This window comes from Centropristis striata, chromosome 5 (assembly GCF_030273125.1).
Source record: "Centropristis striata isolate RG_2023a ecotype Rhode Island chromosome 5, C.striata_1.0, whole genome shotgun sequence".
NCBI lineage: Eukaryota > Metazoa > Chordata > Actinopteri > Perciformes > Serranidae > Centropristis > Centropristis striata.
This window is the reverse complement of record NC_081521.1, coordinates 3,513,255-3,534,317: the sequence shown is the minus strand read 5'-3', so window position 1 is coordinate 3,534,317 and position 21,063 is coordinate 3,513,255. Positions and strand designations below refer to the sequence as shown.

Genomic DNA, 21,063 nt, shown 5'->3' with positions numbered 1-21,063 from the left:
ATCATGGGGACACAGTTTTAATCATCACCTGTGGGGACATCCTGATTTCATCAGACTTTATGGGGACATCCGTAAAAAAACAGTAAAAATGCTTTCAGGGTACATCATTTTGTGAATTAGCATATTTCACACAGATTATTTGGTGACTAATGTGGACCTACTTTTACATAAAACAATGAAAATTAGATAGAAGCCAAGACATATCACAATTTTAACAATGAAAAAGACACACACACACACACACACACACACACACCTTTGTACTTCCATCTTTGTGAGGACCCTCATTGGAATACTGAATTCCCTAGCCCCTAACCTTAACCTAATCTTCACCACAGCAACTAAATGCCCAACCCTAACCCTAACATAAACCTAATATTAACCTTAACACTAAAACAAAGTCTGAACTCTCAAAAAAGCCTTCTGTCGGTTAAAAACGTGTCCCAGTCCTCACTATGTAGGAAGTACAAGAACACACACACACACACACACACAAACAAACATACAAGTCCTCTTCCCCTTTTATGTGCACATTTCTTTATTTATTTGATTGGAGATTTGTGGGTTTATCCACTATATAAGCCAATGTCTTAACTACTCATCACATTTTTTTCCATTGTAAAATAATGGTCTCTAATGGAAAATGTAGCTCTTTTTTTGTGTATTTGGCACCTGAAGTCATTAAAGTGGATGTAGTGTCTTTGTTGTTTGTTTTTGTCTTGTAGTTAAACTACCATATCAAATAGGGCTGGGCAAGATATCGATATAAAAGATATATCGATATATTTTTAAATGTGATATGGAATTAGACCATATTGTATATATTGATATAGTTCAATTTTGCACAGTGATCCTTGCTCGAGGCAAGCTGCGGCTTTTATTTAAGATATTTTTCAAATTTAAATGTGCACTTTATTGAGCTTTGAGTAAAAAAAAAAAAAAAGGTCCTCCTGTTGTTATACAGTATTTATGTTCACTTAAATAAACGGTTTCAATAAAACTACTTGTGACATGTCATATTTGACTTTGACTGAACATTTGCTCTCACTTTGCTATAAAAATATCAGGATATATATCGTATATTCAGCCTAAATATATCGGGATATGACTTTTGGTCCATATCGCCCAGCCCTACTATCAAACCATAAACAATGTTTCTGTTTATGTAAATAACAATGTTGTCTTCAACAGAGAAAGTTAGCAAGGTGTGTAATCCTGATGGCCAGTGGTTCCACCACCCAGACAGCAACAGAGTCTGGACCAACTACACTCAGTGTCAGGCCCACACCAAAGACAAACTCAAGGTAAAACACCATGACGTGGAATGGTTCATACGAGAGGATTTCAAAGGTTAAACAGTAAAAACCCTGTTTTTTCTACGAGACACACAGAAAAACGAGATGTGTCAAAAAACAACACACATGGTTGTGTTGATGTCATTTTGACACATGTTGTGTAGATTTTAGCACACAATGTGTTATTTTTCTTTTCTTTTTTCCCCATGCCTCTGGATAGATCTGATTGGGGGAGAATAGTTTGTGTTTAATAACAAAAAAACTTGATAAAAATGTATATGATAGTACATGAAATAGCCTTAAAAAGATATAAAATAATATTTATGTATTAAATTAATATATAGGCCTGTGAATATATAAAGTTTAAAAGTTTAACAGCCATTTTTTTGTCATTCAATGGATTCGGACGTGGACGTGGTTAACACATTAAGTAGTAGTTTTTGGTAATTTTCAGTTACACATTATCAACATATAATGAGTTAAAATGACACAAATTGTGTGTTAAATTTGACACAACATGTGTAGTCCCTAAGCACACTCACTACATGTGTTAAAATTCTGCACAACATGTGTCATTTTTAACACATCTCTTTTTGCAGTGCAGGAAGCATGTTTATTTCTGCTGTAAAAATGGGCATTTTTACAGCAGAGTTAATGGAGATCGACTCATTGTTGGAGGCTGCCTCAAGTGGCGATTGGAGGAAGTGCAGTTTCTGCAGTTTAAGTCGTGTTTTTTAAAGTTTTTAGCCCCAGAAGTTACTGCTTCACAGTGGTGGAATGTAACTAAGTACATTTACTACTTACAAATTTGAGGTACTTAACTTTACTTGAGGATTTCCATTTCATGTCACTTTTTACTTCTACTCCACTATATTTTAAGGTAAATATTGTACTTTTTTACTCCACTACATTTAGCTGACAGCTTTAGTTACTTTTGACACGAAAAAATATCTAATCTCAATTAACCCACAAATACCTTAGAATTAGTGTATTATAACTAATAACAAGTGCATTTTTGTTGATTCTAGTGAAATACATGTGACCTATTTTCTCAATATCTTGAAAAATATTCTTGAATTAATAATCAGTAAATGCTAGAGCCATCATCTTGACATAATGATATGCATAGGCATTATATTTCTTGCAACCAGAAAAGTCAGACTAAAAACTAGTGAACTTTTCTTGATACAGCTACAAAGATTTTTATCTGTATGTAGAATATTTTTCTTAAAATTCTTGAAATAAGGCAAAAGCCGTGGAATCTTTATATCAAACAAGTGAAAAAGTTTTAAAATAAAAACTGCTGACTAAGAAGAACTATCTTATCAGACAAAAATCAGCATATATCCCCTTTGATCTAAGATATTTCATCTTAATTAGATTTCAGTTTTTGCAGTGTATCCTTACAGTGTGAACTGTCAAAGAATTAAATAATGATTGCTCCTTTTTTTGGCACCATGTGGTAATTCTATCCAAACGGACCAGAGGAAACAACACCAGAGGGTTAATGAAAGATGTTGATATCTGATAGTCAGGAGGTATGCATGCTTGGACAGCTGAGCATAACAGCATGAGCTGAGGGCAAACTGCAGGCCGGACTCACTGAACACTGGAGACTGTAAACTACTGCTAACAGGAGTTTTACTGCTAACAGGAGTTTTACTGCTAACAGGAGTTTTACTGCTAACAGGAGTTTACTAGTTGAGCTAAAGTTGCACTTACTTCAGCAGGTGGAATCCAATTACTGTCAAAATCTGCTCTGCAGCCGGCTGGAGTCACCGGCCCGAGTTTATCAAACGAGCGTACGACGGAAAGTGAGCGTAAAGTGGGCGTACGATCATTTCTACCATGCTCGGCATTTATCAGTCTGGACGTGAATGGAGGGTACGATCAGATCTCCAAAAAAAGTCAAATTTACCAGAAAAAAGTCAAAATTACAGAAAAAAAATAGAAATTACCCCGAAAAGTCAAAATTACCAGAAAAAAGTCAAAATTACATAAAAAAATAGAAATTACCCTGAAAAGTCAAAGTTACCAGAAAAAAAGACAAAATTACAAGAAAAAAGTGGAAAATTATCACAAAATAATAGAATTACCAGAAACAGTGGAAATTACCAGAAAAAAGTCAAAATTACCAGAAAAAAATAGAAATTACCAGAAAAAAGTCAAAATAACAAGAAAAAGACAAAATTACAAGAAAAAAGTGGAAAATTACCAAAAATAATAGAATTATCAGAAAAAAGGTCAAAATTACCAGAAAAAAGTCAAAATTACAAGAAAAAGACAAAATTATTAAAGTGGAAATTACCAGAAAACGTGCTTATTTCTAGTCAAAATTATAGAAAAAAAATAGAAATTACCCCCAAAGTTAAAATTACCAGAAAAAATTGTCAAAATTAGAGTCTTCGTGAAGATCACACGTCTGAGTCTGAGAACTGATCTGAGACTATTGTGTCGATGCCTGGAGCTGATAAAACTCTGCCGTGTTTTGTTTTTTAATGGTGAAAAACCAAAACATGTTTAGGCTACATCATTTATCATTAAAACATAATTTTGAATAAATACACCTTGCAACCGTGACTCTTAAAACAAGATAAACAATCTAACACTTAATCTCATCTAAATTAGATCTAATATAAAGGGTTTTTTTTATCTTGGTAAGAAACTAATAATCATCAGGTCACTCTGCTCGGGCCAGTTCATCGCTGCTTGCAGCTTTAATTTATCTTGTTTTAAGAGTTAATTTCTCATTTTAAGCGTTCAACATGCTTATTTCTAGATTTAATCATCTTAATTTAAGAAATCTTGTCAAGGTAAATTATCTGTCCATGCAGCAAGATCATTTCCCTCAGATTTACTGTTTTTATCTGGTTTTTAGACCTTTTTTGCAGTCCAGATTGAAACGTGTAGAGTTCTGCTTCTGTTGGAGTTCTGATTTAAATGTAAATGTGCCGTGAATCTTCTTCCCCTAGTTTTTGCTGTCGGATTAATCATTTTAACTGACCTGATGTCGTCCAAACTTAACATGCAAGTAATTTAGGATTAGTTCCAATTGGAGAATGTCGGAGCTCACAGCCCTGCACACATATATTTCTGTTGGTCGTCCATGAATCTCATTTATTTGCCAACACTTCAGGGCATCTAAATCCATTGCCAGTGAGAAAACATTTCAACCAAAAAGACTGATATGTTCTCCTCTCCGTGCTTCAAAGAGGCGTCTGAGCTTTTGATGACATATTGTGTCTTTGCAAATTATTCAACACTCTGCTTTATCGCGTTGGTTTCTCTCTTGAATTTAAATTAGGGCCGGGACTCGATTAAAAAAAATGAATCTAATTAATTAGAGGCTTTGTAATTAATTAATCGAAATGAATCGTATTTTAATCACATTTAAATATTTGACCTGAGAACAGTGAGAAGTAATTTTTTTCACATGGATTTTTAGTATACCATTGAATAATGACTGAATACATAAGCTTAAGCAACAAAAATATTGTTTATTTTTGTTTAACAGACCAGTGCAATTTTTGCCATTAAGTGTAGCAATAGCAAATTTTTAAATATAGTACATTTCATAAATCCTACCTGGATTTATGAAATGTACTATATTTTAATGCCTATAGGTAGGTAGACCTTCTGTAGACTAGAATACTTTGGTTTTTGAAGTAAAACACAATCCACGCTAGCTAGCACACTAGCCGCTAGCTGCTATATGTTTAGCATTGAGGTGATACTTAAGGCTGGATGTGCTGCGGTGATATGTGAATTCCTTGTTGCCTAGCAACACAACCATGCTCTTATGGACGCTTCCATCCGTTGGTTTGTAGTAACTAAATGTCCCATCATCCACGGGGCCAACCAAAGGTCTCATCAGCTTCTTCCTTCATGTTCACTGTGGTTTGTTGTTGTCTGAACTCATCAACGCTAGTTGGTGCTCCAGTATAATCGGTCCTCCTGAAACTCATCCAGGGAGAAACGTTCCGCGGTGCAAAAATAAGTGCCATTAAAATGCGTCAATTTTTTTAACTCGTTCATTTTTGTGTAATTAATTAATCTTAATTAATGCGTTAAAGTCCCGGACCTAGTTTAAATATAATAATTGTTAACAAGTGTTGCATGTATTTCTATTTATCATGAATAAACCCTTTTTGTCCCTTCAGGTTGCCTTCAGTCTGTACTACTTGGCCATGGTGGGTCACGGCCTCTCCATCGTCTCCCTCATCATCTGTCTCATCATCTTCTCCTACTTCAAGTGAGTGGAGGTAGCCACAGTGATGTCACCCTTTGGATTTGTGGACTACTTTTTTTTTTTTCATAAATCAAATAAGAATAAATCCAGTAAGAAGCAGGATAATTTTCTCATAGACTTCAATACAGTCGGACTTCTTTTTATAACCAGGCGGCAACCTCCCGGTCTGAGCAGTGAAGCAAACCCAGAAGTGCCTTACACCTGCATTCTTTAAAAAAAAAAAAAAAAATCCAACAGGGGTCGCAAACAACGGTTGCAAAAGATCTCCGGTCCTATCTATCTCAAAACAAAATGAGACGACTTCTTGTGGCAACATTAAGGTCTCAATCACTAGTTTTGAGTCTTATTCAATACATGTTAACTGTGTAAATTATGGCCCCATTTAAAAGAAAGTAGATGATGAAGCAGGGTATGATTTGGGGCGTGGCTACCTTTGATTGACAGGTCGCTAACATGACAAGCTGTCAATCAGGATAAAAGCAAAACAATCCGTATTCACAGCATATCTACATAGCTTTGAACTTGTTGGCCATATCATCGTCTCAGAACTTTTACCCTTTCACCGTGTTTTCATTTTATGAAAGTTAATATGAACATTTTGGACATTTAAAAATGTCTTGTTCAGCGTTCGCTTGTACTAACAGACAGTCAGATGTTTTCCCCGGTAAGTTACCTACATTTTGTTTTAGCGTTAACAGTTTATTTTTAGATACAGCCGTCCTCGGGCCCGTCCCCAGTCCAAATATGGTCTCTCCCGGTTTCAAAAAACAAAGATGCCGGTGGACGTAAAGCCGTAAACGTCGAACTTGATGCTTCAAACGGGCAGTCCACGAACCAATGGGTGTTTGCAACATCGACTGTATAAATAAAAACATAAAGAAAAATATTCTTGCTGCACTGGCAGATAATTTGACTTGTTTCGAGCATGTATTTGCTTAATTCTAGTTATTTATGTCTTATTTTCTGTCAGTTGGTTTTTGCAGTGTAAGCATAATATCCCTTCCTTTCCCTCTCTCTGTCTGTTTCTCTCTTTAGGAGTCTTATTATTATATTTATTAATTATTATAAAAAATATTATTATTAAGTAATTTTGTATCTTTTTTCCAGTGATTTGGGTCTTTTTTGGTTATTTTGTGTCTTTTTTTAATGATTTTGTGTATTTTTGGTAATTCTATGTGTTTTTTTGCTCATTTTGTTTCTTTTCTAAGTAATTTAGGTTTTTTCGGTCATTTTGTGTCTTTTTTGTGTCTTTTTAGAACAACTTTGTGTATTTTTTGGTCATTTTGTGTTTTTTTGTAATTTTGTGTCTTTTTTAGTAATTTTGTGTCATTTTTTGGTCATTTTGTGTCTTTTTGGGGTCCTTTTGTGTCTTTTTAAAATAATTTTGTGTCTTTTTTGGTAATTCTGTGTCTTTTTTTGGTCATTCTGTTTCTTTTCTAAGAAATTTAGTTTTTTTCTGTAATTTTGTGTCTTTTTTTTGGTAATTTATTAGAAAATAGATTAGAAAAGTCTCGACTCAAGCATAATATCCCTTCCTCTCTTCTCTCTGTCTGTTTCTCTCTTTAGGAGTCTTAGCTGCCAGAGAATCTCCCTCCACAAGAACATGTTCCTCTCCTTCATCTTGAACTCCATTGTTACTATAATGTGGCTCTCACTCAACGTGGGCAACAACCAGGCAATAAACGCCAGCGACCCCGTAAGAGTCAACGTGTCTAACATCTATAATTGGTCCCATTACACTGAGGAATTTTAGCTCACTGGCCTAATTTCACCTTGTTAAAAAAAATGTCCCACACTTAACTTAATGGTTAAAAGCTCATTGGGTTTTATAGTCCGTATCTTAGACAATGGGTCTCAAACTCGCGACGATATTTTGTGGCCCCCACCTTGATATGAAAGTTTAATGTGAGTTTTATATGAATGGCACTTTACCGTGTTGTGTGTGGAAGGTCCCTTTAATTACTTTTTTTGGTAATTTTGTGTCTTCTTTTGGTCATTTTGTGTATTTTTTTGTCATTTTGTGTCTTTTTTTGCTCATTTTGTGTCCTTTTTAAGTAATTTAGTTTTTTTCTGTCACTTTCTGTCTTTTTTTTAGTAATTTTGTGTCTTTTTTGGTCATGTTGTGTCTTTTTTAAGTAATTACATTTTTTCTGTCATTTTGTGTCTTTTTTAGTCATTTTGTGTCTTCTTTTGGTCATTTTGATACTGCCTCCAACAGCCCCCAGGTAATTTGACTTTGAGACCCCTGGCATAGACTGTAGGGACAGAGGCAAATAAAACAACAAGGTACCAGCATGCAGAAAGGTTTTAGGGTAGGCATAAATAAGGCAGGCATTCTTTCATATTACCAAAATGTGATTAAATAGATTTACCTGTTGACTATATGTTGTGCATAAACATTTTCACGACACAATAATGGCTTATAATGCATTTATGTTTCAGTTGTGTTTTTATCTCGTTTTTTCTTATCATTACCTGTCTATCAGGTGAGCTGTAAGGTCCTGGCTGTGCTGACTCAGTACACGGCTACTTCCAACTACTTCTGGATGCTGTGTGAAGGAATCTACCTCCACACGCTCATCATCGTGGCCGTCTTTGTCGGGGAGCAGCAGCTCTTCTGGTACTACGTCCTGGGATGGGGTGAGTCAGGAACATCTGTACGGGCTTACATGTGTCTCATTAATACCTGTGATTAATACTTGTGATCTACAAATAGTCCTTGATTTGCACACGTGTTTTGCTATCCACAAATGCAAATTTCTAATTTGTAACTTTGTGTGTGTTTGTAAATATAGTGTGTATTTGTAAACACATGCATCTCTTTCCTCAAAGATGGATTTTTTTTAGACGTTTTTGACATAATCCACTTAGATGCATGTGTGTGATTGGAGATCCACAAATGCTGAATCACACTTCACAAGCAGTTTTTTTGCAATTGCCTTTTCTTTTTAATAAATACACCTTTATTTGTAAAATTGCAAAAACCGATATGAAGAAATTGCATGAATAAAATACATTACAGTTGCATTATTTGGACTTGCGATCCCTCATTCTGCCTCATCAGCAAAACTCCAAGTGAAGAGTAACTCTAATATCGTCAGTAATCACTGTTTTGAGGGTTAAAAACACTAATAAGTCTTCTAAATTAAAGTGCCAAAACATCAATTTACTCTAGAGCTGCAGCAATTATTTTATTAATCGAACAGTATTCGATTATTAAATTAATCGTCAACTAATTTGATCATGGAATAATTGGTTTGAGCAGGGGGTTTTTTAAAAGACAGTCCAAATTCTCTGATTTCAGCTTCTTCAATGTGAATATTTCTGGTTTCGTCCTCAAACAAGAGATTTGAGGACGTCACCTTGTGGTTTGGAAACACTGATTGATATTTTTATACATTTTGTGTCTTTTTTTTTGTGGTAATTTTGTGTCTTTTTAAAATCATTTTGTGTCTTTTTTTTGTCATTGTGTGTCTTTTTTAGTCATTTTGAATCTTTTTTTAATCATTTTGTGTCTTTTTTTAAGTCATTTTGTGTCTTTTTTTGGTAATTTTGTCTCTTTTTGACGTCATCATGTGGTTTGGGAAACACTGATTGATATTTTTCAACATTTTATTGACCAAACAACTAATCGATTAATCATTTGAATAATCGACAGATTAATCGATAATGAAAATAATCGTTAGTTGCAGCCCTAATTCACTCATAAGACATTTTTTTCTGCAACTATTCTTTATGACTTGAACACCTTTTGTGCACTGAGATAATCAAATTCCACAAAAATGAAATACATGAATGTAACCTTGCAGGCTGGATGTAACTGTGTCTAGATAAGTAGGCTTTTCACTCCAGCCCTCATTCAGCCATGCAGCTCTTATGTATTAGTAATGGATTATTTTATGGCTCTCTGAGGCTCACATCTTTTTATATCTCTACATATATCGCCTGTAATGAGCACAGAACATGTCACCTTTACTTTGATGCACAGCTGGTACAATACCTGAGTCCTTCCTGAGCTCTCTTTAACCCTAAAAGAGGCTGTAATATATGGAAGAAATACCCTCTCTTTATTCAAGAGCGTAGATTTTCAGTTTGAGAGCATGTTTTATTCCTTTTCAGTGACACAGCTGCTTCTCCTCCTGCTCACATTTATTCTCCTCATGCTCACATTTTGTGCTCTCACTCAGATTTCTGCTGCTTTTCTTTCAAAATGTTTGCTTGAACTCAAGAATCACATGCTTGTGCTGACATTTCTTCTTCTTGGACACAAACATTTCGCTCATCAGTTATCATAGATTCTTTTCTGATTTTATATTAGCAGGATATATTTTATATAGTTTAAATACTCTTTGTGGCATAAAGGGGCGTATTTAGTTATTTGGGGGCCCAAGGCAAACCCAGTCATTGGTGCCCTCCACATTCAGTCTAGGTTTATTGACAATAAGAGGGTTTTTCAGCAGTTTGTAGTAGAGTTGTCACGATACAAAAATTTTCAACTCGATACCGATACTCAAGAAAATATTTGATACTCGATACCATTTTCGATACCACAAGGATAAAAACAAAGACCCCAAAATTTAACAGAAATATTTTTATTAACAAGAAAAATGCAACATGTAAAAATGAACAGAACAGAATATTTTCTCTTAGGTTATTAAGTTTACTGATATACTGTATGTTTTATGTGGTAATTATGTTTGGTGTTTGTTTGTGTCTAGTTTTAGTTTTAATGTTATTTAATGTGTTAAAGTTCTTATTTATTTATTTATTTATTTATTTAGGTTGGTTTTGTGATTTTGTTGTTGTTGTTCTTTTTCTTTTTTCTTTTTTTCTTTTTTACTGTGTTTGTCCATTGGTGACTTATGTCGTGTTTTGTTTAAATTAATAATAATAAAAAAATAGAAATAAATAAAAAATAACAGAACCACAGGTTAAATATTTATATTAAAAACAGTTGTGCAAAAGGAAACTCTCAAAAAAGTTAGAATATTGTGAAAAAGTTCAATATTTTTTTGTCAATTACTACAGAAAGTGAAACTCATACATTATATAGATTCATTACACACAGAGTGAAATATTTCAAGGCCTGTTTTTCTTGTAATTTTGATGATTCTGGCTGACAGATAATGAAAACACTAAACTCAGTATCTGATCTTCCCATCTAAGTCTCTGCAAGAATGGGAACATTTTCCAACTAGATCACTAAATACTGTTTTCTTCTGTATTTATTTTCACATTTTGTTTTAATAAACCAATTGAACTGCAGCAGCCTCTATTGATATTGAGGATGTCAGTGTGATATCTCTGTCTGTGTTCTCTCTAAAGGTTTTCCCATCATTCCTGCAATCACATATGCTGTGGCTCGGGGGCTCTTCTTTAACGACAAGTAAGATGTGTGTTTGCTGTTAGTCTCTCACATATATATCATATCATATCATATCATATATATATATATTTTTTTTTAATTATTATTTTATTTTATTTATTTATTTATTTATTTTATCATGCTCTACTTATTTATTTATTTATCATTATCATCTTTTTTTATCTACCTTTTTTACTTTTATTGGTATTATTATTTACTTTTGTTTTTATTTTATTTTATTTAATCTTACCTTACTTTATTTTTATTATTTTATCTACTTTATTTCTAACCTGCCTCCAGTGTTGTCCTCTCCAAAAAAAGAGAAATAAATAACTAGAATTAAGCAAAAACATGCTTGAAACAAGTAAAATTATCTGCCAGTGCAGTACGTAGATTTTTCTTTGCAAGAATTTTTTAAGTAAATAAAAATATCTAGACACTGGAAAAACCAATGATGTCTTGAAATAAATCCAAATATACTTATTTTGAGCAATTGTGGCTTGAATAGCCCGTCTGTAGTAACATTATACAAGCACGTTTTTTTCCTCATTTCAGTATCTGTGGGTAGATACTGGTGATAGAAAATGCTTTTGAAATATCATTTAAACTTCATGCAACTAAAACTTTCAACTGGAGCCAATATTTTAGGTAAAAACTCACCATATTAAACAGTTGAATAGCTTGAAAAGCATGAAAAAGCTCACAATGTCAATCCTAAAAAGAATTATTTACACAAGACTGAAATCAGAAGTCCGATTAGACGCCAAAATCGTTTTTTAAGCACAGCTGGATTAAACTGTAAAACATGTGAAAGCTCACTGTTCTTCATGCTCTCTGTTTGTTTCAGGTGTTGGATCAGTTCACACACAAACCTGCTTTATATCATTCATGGGCCCATTCAAGCTGCATTAATTGTGAGTAATTAATAAAATGTGTTATACACATATTTACATAGCATTACTATGAACAGATGTTGTCTGCTGTCTTTATAGAACGGTTGAGAACGTATAACTGAAACTTGACTGCTTATCAGAAGCAATATTACCAGATAGTACTGATATTAATAATAGATGTGAAAACTGTGAAACATTTTGATTTTAACCCTTGTGCATTAGTTTTAAGAAGTCCTTAAAGGCCCAAAATGTTATAATGGTAATAATATAGTAATATTATTTCATAATTTCACTTGAGTCCTGATCCCAAATACCAAATATTCATTCACTTTCAAAATTTTAAACCTTTTAAATACCATATTATTAATATATGACAGTCATACAGTCATAATATCATACTGGGCTCTAATGAAAGGTAACATTTTGCTGTTGTGGTTGTATCTTAAAATGTTAAAATGTGGTTTTAATCAATATAATCACAACAATCTCAGCTTTTTAATGATATGTAGCATGAATATCAACTCAAACACAGTGTAACAGTGTAGTAACAGCCCTTATGTTCCATATATGGGTCAAGGAACACTAACAGGGTTACACAGCCAAAATTAAATATATAAATAAAGAAAATAAAAAAATGGAAAGGCCAAATATGGTCCTACTGAGTCATGAAATTCATTTGTGGTGCTTTAATTTGATTTGATTTGATTTGATTTAATTTAACGTAATAGTGGAACACTGAGGCAACATAAACATGTTTAAGGTTGAGACCTTGCTGTTTAAACATGTGTTATAGTGCCACCATGAGGCCAGTCAGCGCCTTGTCAAGATTAACAACCACAGGGATGAAATATATGGAAGAAAGAAAAACATGTAAGAAAATAAATAAATCAAAGAAAATAATACTGATAATAAAATAAATTAAGAGGGGGGCTACTCAGAAATTATCCTTATTAAATAAAAGTATAATTTATATTATTCTTGTCTTCAATATTCAACACAATGAAGAAATACAAGGCTGCACTGTCTCACAGTCAAAGTGAAGTTACTGCAGTCTGATTTGGTTTTGGGTTGGATTTTGTAGTTACTGCAATATTTTATATCATTATTTCTCTGAAATAAAGGAAAATTAAAATATGAAACTTTGTCACAAGATAAAACAGACATAAAAGAGAATTTTGACCAAAAATGTAGTTACTGCAGTTAGACTATGTACACTGCAAAAAAACCAAACTGTTGTTTTCACGGTAAAAAAAAACCCAGCAGCTGTGGTTGCCAGAACTTTACCGTAATAAACACGGTGCAACTTATTTTAATATTACGGTAAAAAGATATTTGCACTGTTGATTTCACGTTTAAGATTGCCATTTTATTCCATATTTTACTGTATAAATAAAACGTTTTTCCATCAAAAGAAACGCTGTTCTGCCATTTAATTGACAAGAAAATACTTTATAAATGCTGAATTAAAGACTTTACCATTAAATATTACAGTATATTTTTGTTAGAAATATGGTGTTTAGTACATTTAACAGTTAGAAAAAAGTGTTTTTTTTACAAAAGATAAATTGCTTGTAAATATATTACAGTATATTTTTGTCACAAACATGGTGCCAGTGTATTTTACAGTGGAGTAATGTTTGTTTTTTTTAAAAACAATTGTAAAAAATCCTGTTCTGGCTGATATATACATTTACGGTGTTTTATTGTTACTGAAACTGAATTAACCCATTTATCATTTACGTCTTTTACTGTCATGGTTTAGCAGTTTTTCACTGTAAAATCTACAGACATTTTTTACAGTGTAGTTAGACTTTGTAGGGCAGAATAATATAACAGATTTCTCTCCTCCTTTCATTTCATCAATAATCAATAATTAATAATCTATGCAGGTGAACCTGTTCTTCCTGCTGAACATCGTGCGGGTCCTGATCACCAAGCTGAGAGAGACCCACTGTGCCGAGTCCACGGCCTACATGAAGGCGGTGAGGGCCACCCTGATCCTGATCCCCCTGCTGGGGGTCCAGTACATCCTGTTCCCATGGAGACCAGAGGGACGCATCAGCAGACCCATCTACGACTTCTTCATCAACATCTTCAGCCACTTCCAGGTAGACTTACAAACATATATTTAATATTCCATTAAAACCTTTACATTTTCATTAAGCATCAACAATTTACCAAAACACCTCAAACATGGTATTCAGTTACTATTTTGGAAATTACACTGCAAAAACCAACTGACAAAAAACAAGAAATAAATAACTAGAATTAAGCAAATACATGCTTGAAACAAGTAAAACTATCTGCCAGTGCAGTAAGTGAATGTTTCTTTGGAAGAATTCTTTAAATAAGCAAAAAATATCTAGAAACTGGAAAAACCAATGATGTCTTGAAATAAATATAAATATACTTATTGTGAGCTTTATTGTGGCTTGAAAAGCCCGACTGTACACTATAAAAAATGTTTGTAGAAATTACAGTAAAGCACAAATGTCAAATTACATTAGAAATAAGACATAAAATTAAAAAAATGTTCATCACCGTAGTAGATGCTTTTAATTACAGTAAATCAAAGAATAGCACAAAACTTTAACTTTTACTGTCATTAACTGTAGGAAACACACAGTTTTGCTGTAAAAAATATAACATACTCATGTAGAATTAATAGAGAAATACCATGATGTGTGAATGAATGACACAATTACCCTAAAAATAACAGGAATATTCAGTCTAAATTACAGTTTTTGCTGATATTTACATTTAAATTTACAGTAGAAAACCCACTCACTGTATTTTTTACGGTGAAAAACCAAAGCTGCAGGTATTTTACAGCAAATTAAACAGATTATTTTTTATAGTGTAGAAACAAGCATGTTTTGGTGATAGAAAATGCTTTTGAAATATCATTCAAACTTCATGCAACTAAAACTCTCAACTGGAGCCAATATTTTAGGTAAAAACTATTTTAGGTAATAAGATAATTAAATAAGCACATTATAATGATACTAATAATTACATAAGCACATAACGCTATGGTCAGTAGGTAAATTATACTTAATACAATATAATTAAGATACTATTACTAGATATAAGAAGAAAATACTTGGTAAGCTTCATGTTTTTGCAGCTGCTCTTTGTATTTTACATTAATTGTAGTAAAAGAAGCTTCTGCCAGTTTTATAATCACAGCAACTCTTTTCAAATAAAATATTATGATTGAGTTTAATGTATTATTTAGAGAATAATCTCTGACATCTGTTCCTGTATGAATATTTAATCCGTGTTGTGTTGCTTTGCAGGGGCTCCTAGTGGCAGTTATCTTCTGTTTCTGCAACGCTGAGGTACTTATAGGTTATTATAACTGTCATATTTCATGCTTTTAATGCACCTTAAACTGATAGGAGCCGGCTGTTATTAACAGAGGTGGAATGTAACTAAGTACTTACTCAAGTACCGTACTTAAGTACAATTTTGAGGTACTTGTACTTTACGTGAATATTTCCATTTTATGTAACTTTATACTTCTACTTCACTACATTTAGTTGACAGCTTTAGTTACTATAAAGGTCGAGATTTAACAAAAAAAACATGATGAATTTATAGCGATTAGACATTTATAACAGTATATTAGGTCATTAATGCAATATAAATGCATTAATAATAATAATAATCCATTAATATATTTGGAATATACACGGTCACCCATAAAGTTGGATTAAAATACTTTTTACCTCTTTTCATAAAATGAAATGTCACAATGTGATTTATTCTTGACAGATAAAGTTTTTATCTTCTCAAAATGTAATTAATCAATCTCTTCCAAATATAATGTATATAATCATCTCGGTGGGGTCCATTCTGCATAACGAGTACTTTTACTTCTGATACTTTAAGTACATTTTGATGCTGATACTTTTGTACTTTTACTTCAGTAAGTTTTGAACGCAGGACTTTTACTGTACACTGTAAAAAACAGAAACTGTTGTTTTTACGGTAAAAAACAGCAGCTGTGGTTGCCAGAACTTTACCGTAATAAATAAGGTGCAACTTTTTTTTAATATTACGGTAAAATGATATTGGCACTGTTGATTTTAAGTTTAAGATTGCCATTTTATTCCATATTTTAACGTATAAATGAAAAAGTTTTTCCATCAAAAGAAACACTGTTCTGTCATATAATTGACAAGAAAATACTTGATAAATGCTGCATGAATTAAAGATTTTACCATTAAATATTACAGCATAGTTCTGTTAGAGATATGGTGTTTAGTACATTTAACAGTGAGAAAAAAAAGTATTTTTACAAAAAATAAATGCAAAAATTACAGTGATGGCTTGTGTATATATATATATATATATATATATATATAAATAAAAGTAAAAATACTGTTGATTTATACATTTACAGTGTTTCATTGTTACTGAAACTGAATTAACTCATTTATCATTTTACAGTCTTCTACTGTCATGGTTTAGCAGTTTTTCACAGTGTGGTATTAGTACTTTTACTGCAGTAAAGGATCTGAATACTTCTTCCACTGCTGCTTATGAACCATATAATGTTATAACAAGATATTATCTAAACTACCCTCTGCTGCCTCCAGGCTCAGGCAGCTCTGAGGAGGAAGTGGGCTCAGTGGAAGTCAGCGTGGGGTAAAACGGGCTGGGGCACCACGCCCACCACCAACAACCACTTCAACTACCACAACAACTCCTCCATCACTGAAACCAGCCGCGCCACCATCAGCCTGGAGCGCCCTCCTGCTGCTGCACCGCCTGAACACAGCGAGAACAGCCACTTCCTGTGTGAGGTGCAGCAGAAAAGCAACGGACAGCAGAAGACGTGCAGCAACGGGGAGGTGGAGAACAAGCTGGAGACCACCGACATCTGACTGGCAACACACACACACACACACACACACACACACACACACACACTAGACGTGGAAAGGCAGACGACTACAGTGTACAGTGTACAAAACATCTGACACACATTTTTATAGTAACAGCTCCAGTTTTTGGAGTTTTTCATAAGGTATCATGGTGTCATCCTGTAATCCTGGTATACAATGTTTTTTGCGTACATGTGTTCTGTTGCTGGGATAAAGTCCACTTTTCAGTTTTTCCCCCTAGTTTTTATAAAGTATATCCCATTTTCATATCACAAATGCAGCTGTTTGTGTCACCTGTTGCCTTCTGAAGCCTCTGAATGTTTATTTTAAGTGTTCAACATGCTTATTTCTAGATTTAATAATCTTAATTTAAGAAATCTTGTCAAGTGAAATTATCTGTCCATGCAGCAAGATCATTTCCCTCAGATTTAGTGTTTTTATCTTAGGCGGGATCCACTCACCACACTTCAGCACCTTTGTGTTGAACAGCTCCGCTTGCTGTTTCATGGAGGGGGGACTCCTGTTTTTGTTTGGCCATGGTGCCAACCAGGCTATATAATACAACTGTCTGTCTATATAATTATTAAGTTACAAGTAAATTTGCAAAGAAGCACAGCTGGAGACGGCTAACAAAGTTAGAGACAAGAGAGACAATAAAAGTGCAAACTGCGCAAAAAATGTGCTTAACTGTGTTAAGCTAGCGTTGCTTTATTTCAACCGAGCTAGCAAGCTAATACAAATGAAACGCCTTCACACAAAACGGCATCTAAAAAGAGAGATTGGGACTCCTCCTCCTCTTTTCTTCTCTTTCGATACTGAGCACCAGAGAGCTTTGAAGGCCGTTTCATCTTGCAAGATTTATCAAAACATAACGTGTCACTTGACATGACCAGACCTCTGTGACAGCGGTCTGACCGTCTAAAGGGGGGCAAGGCAATGAACACACGTCACGTGACTCAGCACCACAAGTGAGAAAAATGTCACTGTTTATCTGTTCCTTTATTTTGTTAACCCTTTATCGGGCGAAGAACTATATTTGGTAACTTCAGGTAATATTTCAAGAAAAAAGTTGCAAATTTACTAGATTAAAGTGGCAAATCGACAAGAAAAAAAGCAGCAAATCTGCGCGAAAAAGTCCCAGATTTACAAGAAAAAAAGTGGGAAAAAGCAACTTTTTTCTTGCAGATTCACCACTTTAAATCTCATAAATATGCACATTTTTTTCTGATAGATTTGCCACTTTAATCTCGTCAACTTTTTTCTCAAAATATTACCCCCCTCCCCGGGTCTGTATGTTTTTTTTATACATTCTGGCTATATGTAATATCCTCCAATATTCTCTAGGGTTGAAATTTGGAATTTGCAAGTATTTAAATGAGTGCCCTATAAAGGGTTAATATTTATTATTTTCAAGACAGAACACGAAGGGAGGGCGACAATGAGAATCACATTTTTTTTCTTTTTTCTTCACCTATGTCGCCTATGCCTAGAGCCGGTTATTGAAAGGTGAATTAACACACAAAAAAGTCCCTACATTATCGCTGTAAAATAACTGTTGAATTTACTTTTATAGCAAGCAAACACCTCATCTGAACATGGAATGTATACTATTAAAAAGGGCTTCTGACTTTCCCAGTTCATATTATAGCTCATATGTTAAAAATGAAGCAGTATACAGTCGATCTGTGACTTTACTGTAACAGTATAACATGCTGGCTACATGGCAGCTAAACATGCATGTAAAGAAAATGTGTAGCTAATTTTGAGCCTCATCTGATTCAAAGTGATTTATTTCCTGGAATTCAATTATGTGCTGAACATTATTAATGTTCCAGCTATCTCTGCAGGGCTCTGAGAGCAGCAGAATTACTGCTGCAGAGATAATGGAGCTGCTCACTTACTCACTCCATTAAAATCAAAGGGGTTTTCAGGGTTTTTTGGTCAAAATAAAAAACAAAAACCACAGACAAACAAGGCACTATGGTGTGTGGAAAATCTGTGTATCCTCCGTTCTATCCATATCTGCTTGGAAATCAAAACACGGATAACAAAAAGTGACCTGTTTTTTTTTCAATAATCAACCTTTTATTTACATTATACATGATACAAAAGTCCCACGTTTCTCTTTTTTTAAACACAATGCATGACCAGGATATCAAGTATGAGAATAAGGGCCCGAATGTTGATTTTGAAAATGTACATTTTGCAATTTAGTGGTCATGTGGTCTGGATTCTATGACCCCGAGGTTCCTGGGAATGACTTAAAAAACGATTTTTCCTCTAATTTCAGATTACAATAAAAAGAAAAGCGTCCATAATCAAAGACTCATTCCACTTTAGGTGGACAGTGGACATCTACAGGGTCTTCAAGACATTCTGATGTATTCTGATGTATAATTTCAAAATTAAAGCCTTTGAAATCTCAGATAATCTGCTATTTTTCCTCTAATGACAAAATGTCCATTTTTTCATTGTCTGTTTGTCTCATTTCCCATCTTCTTATGTTAAGGGGACCATGGAAAATAAAAATGAGACAATAATAATGACAATCAATTCATATTTTATAGGCATATTTTGAATAAAACAATCCGTTTTTTTAACTTGGAAAAAAATACAACATGAAATCAAACTTGTTTTTTCGTTTTTTGGTGATTTGATTTCCAAACGGACATGGTTTGAACGGAAGATACACAGATTGTGAAATAATGAATGTAAAGAGTTGGGTGAACATTTCACAAATAGTCCCTCCAACTTTCTTAATATCCAATAAACTTTCTATAAAGGCTTTTATTGTGATAGGATGGGAAATCTTAATGTGATATGAAGCTTTAATACACTGGAAAATACAAAGAGGAGACACTGCTACGCATAGTTCAGGATAGTTTTCACAGACAGAACAAGACTGTGCCAAATTAGTGTATAAATGTTTTCCATGTCTTATTAACTCCACAGAGATAATTTTCAAAGATTTTTCACGTCTATTATTATTATTATTATTATTATTATTATTATTGTAGCGTTCCTGTGGCTTTGTAACGTTCTGTTTTTGTTCATGTTGTGGCTGTTTAAATGGACTGTTTCACTATTTGTGATGTTTTGTATTATTGTGAAATATGTTTTTCTGCAAATACAATTCACTGCCACTTCACAGAGTTTTTCATTGCCTGTGTACCACGCTGTATGTACACTGGCAGGCTACAGTGCCAGCACCTTTTCACTTTTTTTTTTTAGCTTGTAGCAAATGTGTTTTGGTATTCCTCCAGGATTCATCCACACACAACATACTGTGAATACACATGTTCCAGTGTGGGTCCGGCGAAACTGATGCATGTTGAATAAAACAGAGTTGTGCTAAGAAAACATTTGAGTTTGAGAAAAGGGCTCTGTTAAACTCACCCAGTGCTGCCCGGTAGAGAAACTGTTGTCATGGACTATTTGTTAAACAAATTTGAAGAAAAAAAAACAAGCAAAAGAACATTCCACTAAAACGTCAAAATAAATTGTTCAATTCAAGAATATTATTGTATATATATATTTTTATCACTGCCATTTATGTGTGGAAATAAAGTTGTTTGAACATAAAACTTTGGTATTCAGTGTGATATGTATTTCGTAGTATTTATTAATCTGTGATGAATCTGATTTTACAAGGTTGATAAATGTCTTTGATACAGGACTGCACCACACTTTACTTTTTTATTCCTCCACTCCACTATTAAAGAGGGAAATATGTCCTTTTTTACATCATGCTAGCTCATTAGCAGATTTTTTAATTTTATTTTTTTGCATTTTTCATGCTGTATTGAGCTCACCGCAGGAGCCGTGTCTTTAGATGTGAGCAGGTGTGAGCTGGTAGTTTTCCGTGAATCTTTTCCAAATCTTTTCTAATTCTTCTGATGTATAGGGAGCATTAGCTGGACACGTCTATGCAGCATGTTATTGATAAACCAATATTAAATCACATAGAAAAAAGGATGAGGTCCCACCGAGATTTGAACTCGGATCGCTGGATTCAAAGTCCAGAGTGCTAACCATTACACCATGGGACCAGATGGTACCGTCGGCATGGCTTGTCAGCTTATGAAGCCTTCAGAAAACAACACGTTAGCGCTATTTGGTGACAGATAGCGCATTTCATATATCTTTAACACTATTATATTAGACTTGACTGTGACATTAGCTTGCTAACGTTTACTAAACAGATGTTAGCTTAGCCTGTTACCTAATATACATAACGTCAGCTGCACTACCTCCATCCAACTGTCACTGTTACCTCCGAGCTAACAACTCAAAGACACCGAAGGTAATTTAAGTGATACAGATTAAAATATATCAACTTTAACTGTTTGCAGAGAATATGACTGCACGA

The 21,063-nt window shown here is 33.8% G+C and overlaps 1 protein-coding gene and 1 non-coding gene across 2 annotated transcripts in view; one reads left to right on the top strand and one right to left on the bottom strand.

Annotated features, from left to right (window-relative positions):
- Positions 1 to 19,052, top strand: part of calcrl2 (calcitonin receptor-like 2) — a 54,057-nt gene extending 35,005 nt beyond the window's left edge. Inside the window, exons 5-13 of the mRNA XM_059333809.1 lie at positions 1,192 to 1,304; positions 5,456 to 5,547; positions 7,111 to 7,240; positions 8,031 to 8,184; positions 10,870 to 10,930; positions 11,757 to 11,823; positions 13,692 to 13,910; positions 15,102 to 15,143; positions 16,407 to 19,052. Coding sequence (XP_059189792.1) covers positions 1,192 to 1,304; positions 5,456 to 5,547; positions 7,111 to 7,240; positions 8,031 to 8,184; positions 10,870 to 10,930; positions 11,757 to 11,823; positions 13,692 to 13,910; positions 15,102 to 15,143; positions 16,407 to 16,694 — 1,166 coding nt within the window. The 3' untranslated portion in view covers positions 16,695 to 19,052. The remainder of the gene's footprint in view (positions 1 to 1,191; positions 1,305 to 5,455; positions 5,548 to 7,110; positions 7,241 to 8,030; positions 8,185 to 10,869; positions 10,931 to 11,756; positions 11,824 to 13,691; positions 13,911 to 15,101; positions 15,144 to 16,406) is intronic.
- A 1,619-nt stretch (positions 19,053 to 20,671) lies between these two features.
- Positions 20,672 to 20,743, bottom strand: trnaq-uug (transfer RNA glutamine (anticodon UUG)). The gene has a single exon. It is a non-coding gene; the product is annotated as a tRNA-Gln (tRNA).
- Positions 20,744 to 21,063: the final 320 nt, after the last annotated feature.